This window comes from Ammospiza nelsoni, chromosome 21 (genome assembly GCF_027579445.1).
Source record: "Ammospiza nelsoni isolate bAmmNel1 chromosome 21, bAmmNel1.pri, whole genome shotgun sequence".
Classification (NCBI taxonomy): domain Eukaryota; kingdom Metazoa; phylum Chordata; class Aves; order Passeriformes; family Passerellidae; genus Ammospiza; species Ammospiza nelsoni.
This window is the reverse complement of record NC_080653.1, coordinates 6,656,166-6,674,362: the sequence shown is the minus strand read 5'-3', so window position 1 is coordinate 6,674,362 and position 18,197 is coordinate 6,656,166. Positions and strand designations below refer to the sequence as shown.

The window sequence follows — 18,197 nt, the reverse complement described above, 5'->3', positions numbered from 1 at the left end:
AATTAATGTCCCTCAGAGATAATTAACCAAAGGCAAGGCAAAACACATGGTTGAGAAAATAAACTGTTTAAACCCCCTTAAGATCTTTCATTTTCCAAAATATTTTCCAGTATAAAAGACAATGTGCCAGCCTGTAAGTATGAAATTCTCCAAGGTAGAAATACATTTTTAAAAAGCACAAAATCAAAATCTGCTTTTCCATTCCGAGAGAATTTTATTTTATATGTTTATATATAATGATATATTTAATATATTTCTTTAAATATATATAAATATATATTTAAATAAAGATTTAATATAATATAGTTAATATTTTATATTTTAAAATATATTATATAAATATGTAAATATTTATATAAAATAGTTTATATTTAATATATTTCTTTAAATATATTTAAATATATATTTAAATAAATATTTAATATAATATAGTTAATATTTTATATTTTAAAGTATATGATATAAATATGTAAATATTTATATAAAATAGTTTATATTTAATATATTTCTTTAAATATATTTAAATATATATTTAAATATATATTTAAAATAATATATTATAGTTAATATTTTATATTTTAAAATCTATTATATAAACATATAAATATTTATATAAAAATAGTTTATATTTAATATATTTCTTTAAATATATTTAAATACATATTTAAAATAATATGTTATAGTTAATATTTTATATTTTAAAATCTATTATATAAACATATAAATATTTTTATAAATTAGTTTATATTTAATATATTTCTTTATATATATATAATATCTATTATATCTATTATATGTATACAATATATAATATATATTTCAATATATACATATGTAAATATTTATATAAAATATTTTTATTTTAATATATTTATTTAAAATATGTAATATATATTATATATTATTTATATTATATATTAATATTGTATATATTATACACATAATAATATATATTATTATATATAAATAGAATAAATATTAAATATATATAAAGTATATATTTAAATAAATAAATAATAATAAAAAAAAAAATATATATATATATATATATATATATATATATATATATATATATATATATATATATATATATATATATATAAATATATAATTTTTGTATAATATTTTCTGTGTAGGCAGGATAACAATGAAAGTAGGACAGAGGAGAAGAGACAGCCAAAGCCATGCAGTGACCTGAGAGCCCCAAAAGGTGACTGCATTTAAAGAAGGGAAGAAAAGGCTGCAGATGGCAATTAAATAAATCTGTTTAAGCACATGAAGCCAACAAAGGTGTGAGAAAGGCTCCAATTGTGGTTTCTGACTGAATAAAGCTCCTGCTTGGGATCACTGATCTCCTCTGAGAGGCTTCCAGCTTTTCCACTCTGCTCCTTGGTGACACAAGGAAAATTCTTCTCTGGGCCCTCTTAGTCCTTCCCCTTTTCTTTACAGTAAATCTGATCCTGCTCCTCCTCAGCTTGGTTCCAGGGCAAGATTGCAAACAGATGTTCTTAATGCAAGAGATCTTTATTGAAATAATATCCTGAGTGTAACAAGCTCTTTATTACCACAGGGGTTTGTAGTCCTGAGGAGATGTTTGAGAGAACAGCAGCATCTATTTCCATTTAGTTACAATTCCTCTGTGCAGCTGAATTATTCTCACACTGACAATGGCTACTTTATATCCACTTCTCATCCTGCATTATTGCTCAGTTCTTTTTAGAATTTTGGATTTTAGTGTAACAAAAAAACATTTAAAACAGGGAAGATGTAAAAAAAATCAAGTGTTCCATCACAGAGTGGCACAGCAAAAATATTAAATATATTCTTATTTAAAATAATTTTATAAGTCACCTTTAATGACTGAATTGGGCATTTTAAATTAAAAAGAGAGAGGCGGAGAATTGGTCATTTTAAATTAAAAAAAGAGAGGTGGAGAATTGGTCATTTTAAATTAAAAAAAGAGAGGTGGAGAATTGGTCTGAGAGGGCTCTGAGAGGAAGCTGAGTGGATTTGAAGCAGGGAAGATGTAATAAAATAAAGTATTTAAAACAGGGAAGATGTAAAAAAATAAAGTATTCCATCACAGAGTTGCACAGCAAAAATATTAAATATATTCTTATTTAAAATAATTTTATAAGTCACCTTTAATGACTGAATTGGGCATTTTAAATTAAAAAAAGAGAGGTGGAGAATTGGTCATTTTAAATTAAAAAAAGAGAGGTGGAGAATTGGTCTGAGAGGGCTCTGAGAGGAAGCTGAGTGGATTTGAAGCAGGGAAGATGTAATAAAATAAAGTATTTAAAACAGGGAAGATGTAAAAAAATAAAGTATTCCATCACAGAGTTGCACAGCAAAAATATTAAATATATTCTTATTTAAAATAATTTTATAAGTCACCTTTAATGACTGAATTGGGCATTTTAAATTAAAAAAAGAGAGGCGGAGAATTGGTAATTTTAAATTAAAAAAAGAGAGGGGGAGAATTGGTCTGAGAGGGCTCTGAGAGGAAGCTGAGTGGATTTAAAACAGGGAAGATGTAAAAAATAAAGTATTCCATCACAGAGCTGCACAGCAAAAATAGTGAATATATTATTATTTACAATACTTTAATAAATCACCTTTAATGACTTCGTTGGGCATTTTAAGTGAAAAGAGAGGGGGAGAATTGGTCTGAGAGGAAGGTGAGTGGAGTTGAAGCAGGGAAGATGTAATAAAATAAAGTATTTAAAACAGGGAAGATGTAAAAAAATAAAGTATTCCATCACAGAGTTGCACAGCAAAAATATTAAATATATTCTTATTTAAAATAATTTTATAAGTCACCTTTAATGACTGAATTGGGCATTTTAAATTAAAAAGAGAGAGGCGGAGAATTGGTCATTTTAAATTAAAAAAAGAGAGGTGGAGAATTGGTCATTTTAAATTAAAAAAAGAGAGGTGGAGAATTGGTCTGAGAGGGCTCTGAGAGGAAGCTGAGTGGATTTGAAGCAGGGAAGATGTAATAAAATAAAGTATTTAAAACAGGGAAGATGTAAAAAAATAAAGTATTCCATCACAGAGTTGCACAGCAAAAATATTAAATATATTCTTATTTAAAATAATTTTATAAGTCACCTTTAATGACTGAATTGGGCATTTTAAATTAAAAAAAGAGAGGCGGAGAATTGGTCATTTTAAATTAAAAAAAGAGAGGTGGAGAATTGGTCTGAGAGGGCTCTGAGAGGAAGCTGAGTGGATTTGAAGCAGGGAAGATGTAATAAAATAAAGTATTTAAAACAGGGAAGATGTAAAAAAATAAAGTATTCCATCACAGAGTTGCACAGCAAAAATATTAAATATATTCTTATTTAAAATAATTTTATAAGTCACCTTTAATGACTGAATTGGGCATTTTAAATTAAAAAGAGAGAGGTGGAGAATTGGTCATTTTAAATTAAAAAAAGAGAGGTGGAGAATTGGTCATTTTAAATTAAAAAAAGAGAGGTGGAGAATTGGTCTGAGAGGGCTCTGAGAGGAAGCTGAGTGGATTTGAAGCAGGGAAGATGTAATAAAATAAAGTATTTAAAACAGGGAAGATGTAAAAAAATAAAGTATTCCATCACAGAGTTGCACAGCAAAAATATTAAATATATTCTTATTTAAAATAACTTTATAAGTCACCTTTAATGACTGAATTGGGCATTTTAAATTAAAAAAAGAGAGGCGGAGAATTGGTAATTTTAAATTAAAAAAAGAGAGGGGGAGAATTGGTCTGAGAGGGCTCTGAGAGGAAGCTGAGTGGATTTGAAGCAGGGAAGATGTAATAAAATAAAGTATTTAAAACAGGGAAGATGTAAAAAAATAAAGTATTCCATCACAGAGTTGCACAGCAAAAATATTAAATATATTCTTATTTAAAATAATTTTATAAGTCACCTTTAATGACTGAATTGGGCATTTTAAATTAAAAAAAGAGAGGGGGAGAATTGGTCTGAGAGGGCTCTGAGAGGAAGCTGAGTGGATTTAAAACAGGGAAGATGTAAAAAATAAAGTATTCCATCACAGAGCTGCACAGCAAAAATAGTGAATATATTATTATTTACAATACTTTAATAAATCACCTTTAATGACTTCGTTGGGCATTTTAAGTGAAAAGAGAGGTGGAGAATTGGTCTGAGAGGAAGGTGAGTGGAGTTGAAGCAGGGAAGATGTAATAAAATAAAGTATTTAAAACAGGAAAGATGTAAAAAAATAAAGTATTCCATCACAGAGTTGCACAGCAAAAATATTAATTATATTCTTATTTACAATACTTTGATAAATCACCTTTAATGACTCCATTGGGCATTTTAAATGAAACAAAGAGAGGTGGAGAATCTGTCTGAGGGGAAGCTGAGTGGATTTGAAGCCGTGGATGTAAAACGTGCATAAAATGAAGGGATCCATTCAATCCCTGGCCCATGAGGAAGCAATTATTTATTGATTATATAATAATCAATAAAATATATACTAATCCTATTGATTATTATGAATTATCTCCAAGGTTCAGGCTGCTTGGACAGGCCCAGGCATTGGTACTCACCAGCTGGATCTCCACTGCACTCACAGGCCTGTGGTTGAGCAGCTGCAGCTTTTCTGCCCTGGTACAAGCACAGGGAAGAAAATGCACATTACTGGGGGTTTGAGGGTAAAAACACAGGGAAGAAAATGCACATTACTGGGGGTTTGAGGGTAAAAACACAGGGAAGAAAATGCACATTACTGGGGGTTTGAGGGTAAAAACACAGGGAAGAAAATGCACATTACTGGGGGTTTGAGGGTGAAATGAACAGGGAAGAAAATGCACATTACTGGGGGTTTGAGGGTGAAAAGCACAATGAGGAAAATGCACATTACTGGGGGTTTGAGGATGAAAAATACAATGAGGAAAATGCACATTACTGGGGGTTTGAGGGTGAAAAGCACAGTGAGGAAAATGCACATTACTGGGGGATTGAGGGTAAAAACACAGGGAAGAAAATGCACATTACTGGGGGTTTGAGGGTGAAAAGCACAATGAGGAAAATGCACATTACTGGGGGTTTGAGGGTGAAATGAACAGGGAAGAAAATGCACATTACTGGGGGTTTGAGGGTGAAAAGCACAGGGAAGAAAATGCACATTACTGGGGGTTTGAGGGTGAAAAGCACAGTGAGGAAAATGCACATTACTGGGGGTTTGAGGGTAAAAACACAGGGAAGAAAATGCACATTACTGGGGGTTTGAGGGTGAAAAGCACAGGGAAGAAAATGCACATTACTGGGGGTTTGAGGATGAAAAATACAATGAGGAAAATGCACATTACTGGGGGTTTGAGGGTGAAAAGCACAGGGAAGAAAATGCACATTACTGGGGGTTTGAGGGTGAAAAGCACAGGGAAGAAAATGCACATTACTGGGGGTTTGAGGGTGAAATGCACAGTGAGGAAAATGCACATTACTGGGGGTTTGAGGGTGAAAACACAGGGAAGAAAATGCACATTACTGGGGGTTTGAGGGTGAAAAGCACAATGGGGAAAATACACATTACTGGGGGTTTGAGGGAGCCCTCAGTGGCTGCAGTGATGCAAACACTGCTGATAACTCAGGGATGAAATGTCACTGCCAGGAATGGTCCTGCCTGGCTCTGCAGTGTGGCTGAAGGGCCATCATTTGGATATTTGAATGATTTGGGGAATTTCCTGTGCTCAGGAAAAGCTCATGCTGCTGTTGGCCCAAGCTGGCAAGCAGAGACCCTGAGATCATTACTGTGCAAGATTAATTATTAATTACCTGCTGCTTTGTTAAAGTCTGCAGAAATGTTAAACAACTCAGCAGACACCCAAAACTTCTGCCATGAACACACAACCACAAGAACAATTTTCATACCTAAGGAGTTCCAATCCCATCAAACAGCAGCAATTTGGTTTTTTCTTTTAGCTCATTGCAAATACAAACTTCTAGCAGGGAACTACAAATTGGAAAAATCTAAATCTTGGCATTTATTACCTTCTCCAAGGTAGAAATACATTTTTAAAAAGCACAAAATTAAAATCTGCTTTTCCATTCAGAGAGAAAAACGTGGAGAAATTTGTTCCTTAAAAAAAATGTTTCATCTTCAGCATTAAGTAAAGCTGAACCATTCTCATGGTGAGCTGAACATCCCTGACTTTTTATTATAGGGCATTTTAAAGCATTTTTAAATGGATTCTGGAGAGTTTAAAGCATATTTAAACTGATTCTGGAGTGTTTAAATAAAGCATTTTTAAACTCATTCTGAAGAGTTTAAAACAAGCATATTTAAAATTATTCTGGAGGGTCTAAAGCATATTTAAACTGATTCTGGAAGGTTTAAAATAAAGCATATTTAAACTGATTCTGAAAGGTTTAAATAAAGTATATTTACACTGATTCTGGATGGTTTAAAGCATATTTAATCCGGTTCTGGAGGCTTTAAAGCATATTTGCACTGATTCTGGAGTGTTTAAAGCCTATTTAAACTGATTCTGGATGGTTTAAAGCATATTTAAATTTATTCTGGAGAGTTTTCCCCTGGGGGATTTTAGAAGGAAACCTCACAGCTTTTAAGAGAACATAGATCACTCCATGTTTGCAACCACCAATTTCTGTGTGTCTGGAGATACCTCAGAGATATAATTTCATTTCAAAAGGTCTCTGCCACTGGCTGCTGGATGATCCAGCTAAAATTTCCATTTTCATCATCACTTTCAGCTTCAGAAGAAAAAGCTTGTGAATTTTCAATCCAGCATTTGTGACATATTAACAATCCCTAACAGAAAGATCCAGGAAAATTATTTATTATTAATTTGCTTTGCTTTTGGAGAAATAAAATAGGTTTCCACTGGTGATGGGAAGCAGGGAATCCACCTCCTTTGTTTTCCCATGGTAATTTGGTGTTTCCAACATGAGGCCATGGAGAGCAAGGCTGGATTTTGCTCTGAACTCAGACAGACAGCTGAGATGTTTACAACTGCTGCCATCTACCAGAGTCATAAAAATCAGGAATAAAACCCAATAATGGCAGGAGATGAGCACTCAAATCCTTGACATGGAAAGCAGGTGATTTAAGGAATCAATGAGAGATAAAACTCACTTGTGTAAAAGCAAAGCTGAAGGCAGCACTGCCATGCAGAGCTGGGCAAAGAATATTAAATAATAATTTTATCCTATAAAAATCTGGCTAATTCAGCTGGAGTTTTGAAAGATTTTTCCTCCAGAGCTGGGAATTCCCTGCTTTGGTGCCTGATGGAGGCAGAGTTGGTGCTTTCAGTGCTCTCTGCTTTGCTCCCTGGCCAAGCAAATGTTGGTGCTCAATTTCCAGAGTTTCCAACAACTCCTCCCTGTAAAAACCTCCCTCCTCCTCCTCCTCCTCCTGCTCCTCCTCCTCCCCCAGCCTACTCACAAGGACAGCCTGTGATGAATTCATATTTTACCCAAGTTTCTCTCACATGACACTTCAGAGCCTTCTCAAACAACTCTTTCTTCTCTTCTGCAGCAAAACACATCCCAATCCCCCAGCTCCACACAAAGCACATTATCTGACTTTTATTAAATCAATTTCCCCATCCTGTTCTTTTCAAAGTAATATCCTTGAAATATAAACCCCAGAGCCAAATAAAGAGGATCAAATGGCAAAAGCCATTTTATGGCTGAGCTGAAGAATGCAAACCTGATTTATCCAGAGTTCTTTTCAAGCAGGTGGGGCTGTGTTTATCACAGGAAGATTACTGGCACATCAGCAGCAAGCAGAAATAAATTAACACCAATTAAACATGGTGACTAAAACAATCAATTAGTGCAACTGCTGGTGTTTCCTGAAGAAATAGCGGGCACAACAAAAAAAGGTCACCTCTCCAAGAGATTTTGCTCATAAGCACTCCAACTCATTAGGGGCAGACAGAAATTTTACACTCAGGCCAAACAGATCCTAAAAGCATCATTTCAGGGGATTTGCAGTTTTTGTAAATGTGAACAGAAGAATGAGGGAGAACTGACAGTGATTAACACATTCAGATGTGGCAGCTGAAATATTTCATGGCTGGTTTTGATCAGCAAAGCTCCCTACTGGAAAATGATGCAGAACAACAAAAAGGAACAAGCAGCAGGGAGCAAAAAAAAAGCCCCAAAAGCTGCATAAAAAATGCCATATTTCATCTGGAACTGCTTGTGCAGCACAGGCACTAATTAACACTCCGACACAAGGATCTTTAGACATGGTAATGTGTAATTATGAGGGAAGCAATGAAACAAACACTCCCAAAATGTCTCTAAAATGCATTTTAGAGGAAACTGGATTGCTCAGCCCTCAGCAGAAGGCAGAGGTTTGAGTGGGAGCTCAGTACCCACTGCACCTTTTTAATATTGATCCCAAAAATTGACTGCTGGGATCAGGATCTGGGTCTGATTCCAAAAACTGAATGCTGGGGTCAGGTTGTGTACCTGGAATTTCCTGATCCCAAAATCTCACTGCTGGGACCAGGCTCTCTGTGTACCTGGAATTTCCTGACAGCACACACACAAATTAAAACCTGAATAACCACAATTTCATCAGAGACTAGCTTTAAGTAAAGCAACCATGCATTAGGATCAGCCCTGATTGCAGTGTTTGGCTTGGGCACAGAGCTAAGCTTGAATTTAGTTCATGCTCCATTAAATCTAAAAAGTAAAATTAACTTTTTTCAGCTCCCATGAATTCATCTTTACACTTCCTACAGCACTCAGGGCACGCTGGTGCTTGTTAAATAAAAGGGGAAATGTTCCACTCATCCAAACAGAAGGTGAAGAACATTTTCAGCCTCATTGCCCCCAAACTTCAGCATCTGCATTTTCCCTGCCCTGCCTGGATTTTAGCACCAGTTTGGAACATGAAAGCTGCTCACTCAAGAGGAGAATCCATACAAAAGATGAGTGACAGAGAAAGCAATTTTCTCACATAAAAGCAAGATCCCACTAATCAGAGTTAATGGGCCGTGCTGCAGACTTGTACAGGACCTGCCTGCTGAGAAATCCCAAAATGGAAATCCCTGCTGAGAAATCCCACCATGGCAATCCCTGCTGAGAAATCCCACTATGGCAATTCCTGATGAAATCCCACCATGGCAATCCCTGCTGAGAAATCCCACCATGGCAAATCCTGCTGAGAAATCCCAATGGTAATTCCTGCTGAGAAATCCCAAAATGGAAATCCCTGCTGAGAAATCCCACCATGGCAATCCCTGCTGAGAAATCCCAATGGGGCAATCCCTGCTGAGAAATCCCACCATGGCAATCCTGCTGAGAAATCCCAATGGGGCAATCCCTGCTGAGAAATCCCAATGGCAATTCCTGATGAAATCCCACCATGGCAATCCCTGCTGAGAAATCCCAATGGCAATCCCTGCTGAGAAATCCCAATGGAAATCCCTGCTGAGAAATCCCAAAATGGAAATCCCTGCTGAGAAATCCCACCATGGCAATCCCTGCTGAGAAATCCCAATGGCAATTCCTGATGAAATCCCACCATGGCAATCCCTGCTGAGAAATCCCACATCCTGCAGCCCAGGGGCTCAGCTTGTCCAGGATGGAAAAATGCTCTGGAGTGGCTTTGGGGACACACACAAAGCTCAGGCTGCAGGGGACAAAAACCTGTGCAATTATAGGGAGGAAAAGGGATCTGAGGTCTGTGTGAGGGGAGAGTGCTGGAGGAGGTGAAAATGTTGAGTTCCAACCTAAAAATCCTAAAAAACATTTCTACAGGACAAAAACCACCTCTGGGTCATGTTCAAGATCACAGAACAGAACAGTCAGCACAACCCTACATTGATACATCCATTCTAAAAAATAATACAAATACTTGCATGTCACAGACATGGTTTATGAAAAATCCTTTCCTTAAGATTTTTTATCCTGAGAAGTTGAGAAGCCTCAAAAACAGAATGTAAACAATGATTATCTGCTGCTGTAAAATGCAACAAGTAGATCTTTAATTGGTCGATGTTGGTTGCTTCTAATTAATGGCCAATCACAGTCCAGCTGTCCAGACTGTCTGTCAGTCACAAGCCTTTGTTATAGCTATTTTTCTAGTCTTAGCTAGCCTTCTGATTAAATCCTTTATTCTATTCTTTTAGTATAGTTTTAATATAATATATATAATAAAATAATAAATCAAGGCTTCTAAAACATGGAATCAACATTCTCATATCTTCCCTTATCCTAAGGCCCCTGCAAACTCCACCACACTTGCATGCTCTTGTGGAAATTCACACAAAATGCACCATTTTCTGTCAGCACTAAGTAAATTTTTGCAGTTTGTATTTTAACCAAAATCTCCTCTGTGTGTTGGTATTGCCCTTTTTTAATCTGCTGAACTCCCAGAGTGTTTTTCCAGCAAGAGGTCTGGGTAAGGAGAGAAGAGTGCCAAGATCCAGCACAGAGAGCTAAAAAAACCCTTCAAACATCTGTGCCTGAGCAGAAGCAAATTTATCCTGAGGAAGGGATGTTTGAGGGTTACTGGGAAAACTGTGAAGGAACAGCTGGACACACAAGCAGGGCTTTGATTCCTGCTGGAAATATAAATCCCATGCTCCTCAATCACCCATGGCAGCTTTTAGTGCCTGAGTCCTGAGCACAGGGTCTGGCTGAGGGAGGATTTCCCCAAAATGGGAAATCACAGCCCCAGTGGTGCTGTGATTCTCCACAAGGATTCCCACTGGAAAAGCTGAGAATAATCTCAAAATCACTTAAATGATGCTGTTGTTCAATGAGCACAATGCTGACTTGCTGCTGAATATTCATTTTGAAAGCTCTGGAGGAGACAAAAATTACAAAGCAAATCCTTCAGCCTTTCATATTGCAGAGGTTTGTATCTGTTGTAGTTTTTGGCAGTCATGAGGGAAAATATTTTCTAGAAGTACTGAAGATTTTCAGCTCAACACTTCCTCAGCTGTGTTGATTTAAAGACATAAAGGGCAATGTTCCTGACCAGTTCTTTTAAAATTATAAAAGTATGCAGTGATTGGAAATTTGGTTATCCCAAAATTAGATACAAGATAGGGTATCAGTGGCAGGAGGAAGCACAAGCAGAGCCAGTTTTCATTGAACTGATAATTACAGAACTCCAGTTTAATAAGTGTTCTTTTCATGAAATGCAATTCACTATAAGTTACAAATATGAAGCCATTCCAGCACTAAGACTGGAAAATGAGCTGCTAGTGGCAAATTCTATTTCCAAGTACAACATGGCTCACTGAACTGGAGCTTCAGCCAAAGCCTGAGGCCTCAACAAGGTAATAATAAAATTCATTATGTGTGTTCAGAGCTGTAGTTTTAAAAATATCTCAGTTCTACAGTTTGAATTTTAGCAAAGTAATGATTAAAAACTATGGGAAAAACTGGTTTACCACACCTTAACTGTGTCAGGGAAATATCTGGCTTTGAATTTGCTCCATTTAGCAAGGCAGCTTTCTGAAATGACTCTGGAATACTTGTTTGCACACACTGATGTTTTAAAAATCTTTAAAATTGATTTTTTAAAATCTGCCTTTTAGAAAGGGTTTTTTTTGTGTCTGTAACAATAAAGAGACAAATCCATTACAAAATGGATGGTAGTGTAACTTGATTTTTTGAGTGGCAAAAATCAGTGATAACAGAAGGATTTGAGATGATTTTCAGAATTTGCCAGAATTATGTTACCAATTCTCTCACAGGAGCACAGACATCACGTGCAACCTGACATCCTGCAGGGCCGTGGAAGGAAAAATAAGAATTCCCTTGATTGAAAACTCTGTTCCTCAGTTCCTGGTGTTTCCCTGGCTGCTGTCTCCTCCCAGCTGGGGATTCTCCCATCCACGAGCACAGCCTAGTGCTGAGGGCAGCAATCACAGCCTGGGCAGGGAATGGCACAGCCCAGGCAGGGCTGCAAATCCTGGGCTTCTGCTATTAGGAAATAGGCTAAGCCTAATTAACAGCATAAACATGCTGGTTAATTGTTTCCTCTCTGATTAGAGGTGGAGTCATGAGAAGAATGTAAAGGGCAGGGAAGCACTTTGGGGTGATGGGGTGCTGCTGACCCTTAACCAGACTGAATTGTGTGAGGACAGGCCCCAATTAACACAAATTAATCTAATCAGCCACTGCAGAGAGCTGTTAGCAGCACTGACAGTGTCAGAGCAGCTCAGAGAGCACATTTTGGGGTGCCTTACCCAGAAAGGAAGCAGCAAAGAGAGTCTGGAGCTCATTACTCTTGGTGGGAGGAGAGGTCACTGAAGGGATCACACAAGCAAGGTCCTGGAAGAGCAAACACTGCAAATCTTTCCTCTCTGAGGGAAGGAAGCTCTCTGCACACAGCTGGAATGAAATCCCTCAGCACCACCTGCATCCCACAGGATGGAAACCACCAAAGCCTTTTTATTTAACAAGAGGAGCAGTGTTGAAATGACCTTGGGTAGGAACCAAAGGCAGCTCCAAATTGCCTTGGAGGCATCACTGCTTTAAGTGGTTTAACATAAAATGCCCTAAAGAGAATTCACCCCTTGTGCCCTCTGTGCTTTGGGGTGAAGGGGCTGCCAGATGAGCCCTGACAATGGAAAAGATCAGAAAAAAAGAAGTGCCAGGATCACACAAAACAATTCTGGGTTTTATTCTAGCACATGGCAGAGTTGGGAAGTTCTTTACCAGATAAAAGTTGTACAGGATGCTCACAAACCAAATGTGAATTTGCCACCTACACCACTGGCTGCTCTTCATTCTCATCCTGCTGCCACCATGCACAAGAAATGATCTGGGAATAATTCCTTTGCTTCAGTGCCTCAGGAAAAGGACACACAGGATGATCCCCAGCCCCAAAGGCACCTCAGAGCATCCACAAAAAAAGGAACAGTCCAAAAGTTCATTTAAAACTTGTAACTGTTCCAACCTTCCCAGTTCACTGAACAAGCAGCTGTGGGAAGGTGAATATTTGGGTAGAGCTTCTACAAAAGTGCTCAGCACTGTGGGACACAGAGCATCTGTAGCTGGAAGTTTCTCAGTCATAATTTAGATTGTTTAGGATTTCACTCTGGGGATCTCCTAGACTGAAATAATGAACTGCTGTACCTTGGCAGCAGCTGCAGTGAAGGTACCTGAAGTGATAACACTAAGAGTTAACCCTCAGAAAGTGATAACACTAAGAGTTAATCCTCAGGTTCTGGTCAAATTCTACCTGAAAAAGTTTAGAAATGAGCTTTAAATAAGAATAAACCTGTTGATTTTTAATGGGAGTTTTACACCAATATTATTCAGTTGTTTTACTATAAAAAATCCTGCTCTGCTGCTTCTTCCTAAACTGCTGCCCTGCACTGCCAGCAAAGGTTATTTCTCTTCAGAAAGGGCTGGTTTACACCCAGAAGAAAAGGATGCTCACTGCTACTCAAAAAATATTTGCTGCCAATTTTAAGGCCTCTCAGTGCCATATTACCACCTCTTTACACCTCTGGTATTTTTATTGCAGAGTATTTTCTTTACTCCATGCTTCAATACCTCCAGAAAATAACGAGGATACATAAATGAGTATCCTGCTGGATAAAATGAGGGTTAAACACTGATTTACTGAGCTGGCAAAGAAGGCAGAATTCTCCAAGCACAGTTCCAGGCCAGGATTCCCAAGGAACAGCAGAGCTGGGTGTGCCTGGCTGTAGAGAGGGGGCACTGAAAGTCCAACAAAAAGCTGCCAATCTGCTCTCCCTGCTCTGGACAGCCTAAAAACCTCCCTGCAGCACTGCAGGGCCCTCAGTGTGCATTCTGTGGCACAGCCAAATGAGGGAAAAGCCTCTTTCTCAGAGGATGAACTCCTTGGGACTAAAAACACACTCAGTGTCTGAAAAACTCCTCCTCTAAGTGAAGGAGTCATTTAGAAGCATTAAATATTTGGGTTTATTCTGCTTTAGAAGTCAGCAGTGACCAGAACTCTCCAAAATTGGCCAGCTGATTCCATTTCTGTTAAATCAGGCTTCAGTCCCACTCTGCAGAGCTCCAGGAGGATTATGTGCCTCAAGACAAGCACTCACAGAGGGGAAAAAAGCCCTTGGAGTCTTGGAACTGCAATGGAAATCTTTTTCTTTCCCAAAATGACAACTGGGTGTTCAGCTCCACAGGAAACTGCTGGGGAGGACAGGGGGGTGGTTGATACAATATTTAAAGAACTGAAGTGTAGATCTCAGAGATCCTGCACAAACAGCACATAAAGATGGAAATAGCCACAAGTGAAGGAAAATATGTTTGCCTGAGCATTTAAAGAATGGCAGAAAATCCTTAAAATCCATGAATCAGATCCTCACACTGCCCACAGGATCAGTTTGTCAGCATTAATTGAGTTTTTACTCCTGTTCAATGCACAGCTCCACTTACTTGGTTAATTTATGGTCTTTCATTGCTACCAGGAACTCCCTGACAGTCTCAGGGCTCTGGTACCTGCAGGGTGTTTTTGAGATGTACTTCAGTGTCTGCAAGGGACAGAAAGAAAAGATGTATTATTTAATTACCAGTTAATTAATTATTAATTATTTAATTAATACTTGTTTTACCAGTTGTGTATGGAACAAGCACTCTGAAAAGTCTCAAGAAAACCTAGACAACCAATTTGGGTTTGGAAATCAACTTTATCTGAGCTGTTCAAAGCACAAAACTGCAAGCTGAGGAATACAGGAAAGGGCTGAGTTTTAGCTCTGCCTGCTAAAAAATCCCTCTTGTGTTTGTGAGACATTTGCTTGGTTTGCTCCTTGTTTGGATTTTGTCTTTCAAAAGCACACAGGAAAAGCTGAATTCATCCTAAACCCGTTTTCATGTTCCCAGTGCCAGGAATATTCTCACTGCCAGCCCAGAAATCCCTCTTTAAGATCTCCAACCTATCCTTGTTTTTACCCTTTACCTGCATTTTTGGCAATTTTAAGTTGATAGAAGCAGATTAAGAGGCTTGTTATGAAATCTACAAGGGTATTTTGCTATTCAAAATTAATTGAGACAATTAAACTTTGATCAGTTTTTTCCATGTAACACCGACCAACCTTAACTTTGACAGCAAATGTTCCATTTATTTGCTTTATTTACAATAACAACATTGAGCAGGTGGATAAAAGAATTACATTACACAAAGTAATCTGAATTAAGTAAAAAAACAATTTGTTGATTAAAAACCCCATGAAAATTGCAGTTCATAGCTGACCTTTCACTGGAAGTTTCTTTAAGTCTTCCTAAATGTTTATTGTTGATTGAATTAAACAATATAATTTATTTTTCTTTTCTTTAAGCCCTGTCTGACCTTTCCAGATAAAATGAAGCTGTTATTCACCAGCAGTGATTGAAATTAAATCATTATATTGTCATGTAAATTAATTATTTCACAGGAGTAATTTCTCTTCCAGGTTCATCTTTTTTTTGGCAATTTCAAATCAATGAAAAAGCCAAAACACAGAACAACAAAACTCCTTTTATGGAGTTACTTCAGTGCCAATGGATCCAAATCTGCAGGGAGCTTGATGAGGAAATCCAAAGACAACCCTATAAAATCAAATTCTGCTTTTCTTTCAGTCAAACACAGAAAATCCACCCAGAATTGACACCAAGCACCCTAGAGGTATTTAACCCATAGAATAACAAAGCAATTCAAGATTTCAGGTGCATCCTGATCAAATCTACTTACAGGATCTCCCTCAGCTGTTTCCCAGAGGTGCAGGAGGAGACTGTCAGTCTCCATGAAGATTTCATTCCCATTTTTGGTAAGCCCCTATTTTGTTGAACACAAGGCTCAGGAATTACAACCTCTGTACCTTTTTCAAACAAAGCCAGAACTAAAACAAAACCAAAGCCTAGGCCAGATCTTATCCACATGAGTGGGTTCAGGGCTGAACAGAATTACTCATGCAAGCAAAGGCAAAGAGCTTTCAGCTGCCTGCCAGGCACTGCTGCTCATGCAATTCTGCAGCACACACACAATGGCTCCCTCTGCAAGGCTCTGGGAAGTTGCTAATTTATTTTAAATAAATTTGGATTTGTATTGTAAGATTTGTATTATAAGATGTTAGAATTCCTTCCCAGCAAGGGATGAAATGTTTATTCCCCACCTGGCATCCAAGTGATGTTATGTGTATGTGGGGTTTGGCTTTTCCTTGGGTCAAAAACCCAATTTAGATGATCTGTTTTGGCTGGGAATGATTGATTTAGTTCTGTTAATTAAAAAATATCACGTCATCTGTGCCTCAGCTTTGAGATCATCATCTTAATTATCACATTAGATGATATCACAAATTCATCAGATGAAGGCAAGCTCTGCCCTGTGTCTTAAAAGGATGGAATTTTTAGAATTAAAAAAATCCTAACAAAACTAAACAGCTGAAAACCAGGGGGTTTGAAATGTTGAAATTCTTGAAATGTTGAAATTCTTTTATAGATTTTAAGAACAGCAACTGCCTAACTCTGCCCTGACAGCACAGTGACCCTACAACCACAGAAAAGTGCAGATAAAACATTTTATTATGGTTTGAATGAGGGGAAATTTGATACCAAATTATCAATACACAGCATTGCAGCTTGAATTATTGAATTATTGCAGCTTGAGCCAACTGGTAAATGGATTTTCCCAGTGCTTCTCACCTCATACATTATTGTGTTCAGGTTCTGCTGCCCAGAGCTCTGCTTGGTTTTGCCACTCTCCTTACGCTGCTGCTTGAGATCAGTAAGTAACTGGTACACCTAAAAATAAAAATAAAGATAAAGTGGTTTAGAGCATCTGAGAGCATTTTACCTACAAATATTCCAGCAAGAAATCATAAATGAAGAGGAAATTCCTATCAGCCAAACGACAAAATTGTGTGGTTGTTCTGGTGGATGCATCAACAGCTGGAATGAGAAATGTTTTGGCCCCAGAGTGGTGAATAAGGATGTAAATTGGTTTTTAAAGCTGTGACTATTTTAAAGAGATGGTGTGGGATCTCAGCACCTCAGGACTGAGGTGCAGAGTGGCCGAGACCACCCTCGGGGGGCTCGGGAGTCCTGGAATGTTGCCAGAAGTGTCTGGTGGCTGCACTTTGATCCTGCACGGGAGACGACACCTGTGTGAGGATGGGAGGAATTCACTGGGTGAATGGTGAAGGGATAAGTTAATTAGAGTGTAAGACACAGGGTTTAGGATTTCTGTACAGGGGGGTCTAAAGAAGTAAGATGGAGGAATTGGGGCGTGTCCTGTTCTTCTTCTTCTTCTTAGCCTCCATCTTCTGTGGTGATGGTGGCACTTTGGGATTGGTTATTACTAAAAGTGCACTGGTCAATAAGGGTAAAAGGTATTGGGGAAAAATGATAAATATTGTATACATAATTTCGAGTATAAAGATAGGTGACCGCCCTGGGGGCTCGCAGTGTGCTCATGGCTGGCTGCTGTGCAGACCTCTGTCGGGCCAAGAGAAAACCTTTTAGATAAACAATTAATAAACACCGAGACCGAGAAAAGATCTGAAGCCTCTTCTCGTCCTTTGAAGCGCGGGCTGTCCAAGGCCACCCTGGGCCTTTCCAGGCCACCCAAACAGCCGAAAAACCGACAAGATGGATGGACTTTTTCAGATGTTTTGCTTCAGGCTTTGCAGTATATCCAGAGTCAATACCCAGAGTAAATCAACAGAGCCCTTCTCACTGTTCGTCCCCTCATTTGCACCTGGCTTCACTCAAGATCCAGCCCAGGGAATCACAAACTGACAGTTCCACAGAAATAAGACACCAAACATTTCCAGACAGTGAGAAACATGAACACAACCAGCTACAAACCCTCCATCACTGCACACCTCCATGAAAGAGGAACCTGGCAATGCTGAAATCACTCAGGCTGTGAGCTTTGAGAACACAAAAGGACAAGAAGCTCACAGGGATGTGCAGGGTGCAAGCTGGTGTGCAAAACATCCCCTGCATTTACACAACTTTGGCTCTGCAGTGGAACTGCCACTGGGGAGAGGAGCAAATGGAAAGGGATCAGCAGCTGGAGAGAATCAGTACTTTAAAAAATCATATTCGTTATTTTTTTGACATTATTTTAACAGCCAGACATTGAATACCAGTTGGGTGCCAGGGTCTCCTCTTGTTGGAAAAGAAATGAAATTTAGCAAAATATTTAATTATAGTGAGTTGAGTGTGAACTGGTTTGTTAAAAAGTAGTTTTGTAGCCGTTGAAAGTGTGTTGGGTTT

The 18,197-nt window shown here is 38.0% G+C and overlaps 1 protein-coding gene across 1 annotated transcript in view; it reads right to left on the bottom strand.

Moving 5' to 3' along the window:
* The window catches only part of CRCP (CGRP receptor component), a 28,287-nt gene that overhangs the window by 6,040 nt on the left and 4,050 nt on the right, over positions 1–18,197 (bottom strand). Inside the window, exons 3-5 of the mRNA XM_059486887.1 lie at positions 16,620–16,718; positions 14,379–14,473; positions 4,562–4,619 (exon numbers count right to left, since the gene is read on the bottom strand). Of these exons, the coding sequence (XP_059342870.1) occupies positions 4,562–4,619; positions 14,379–14,473; positions 16,620–16,718 (252 nt within the window). The remainder of the gene's footprint in view (positions 1–4,561; positions 4,620–14,378; positions 14,474–16,619; positions 16,719–18,197) is intronic.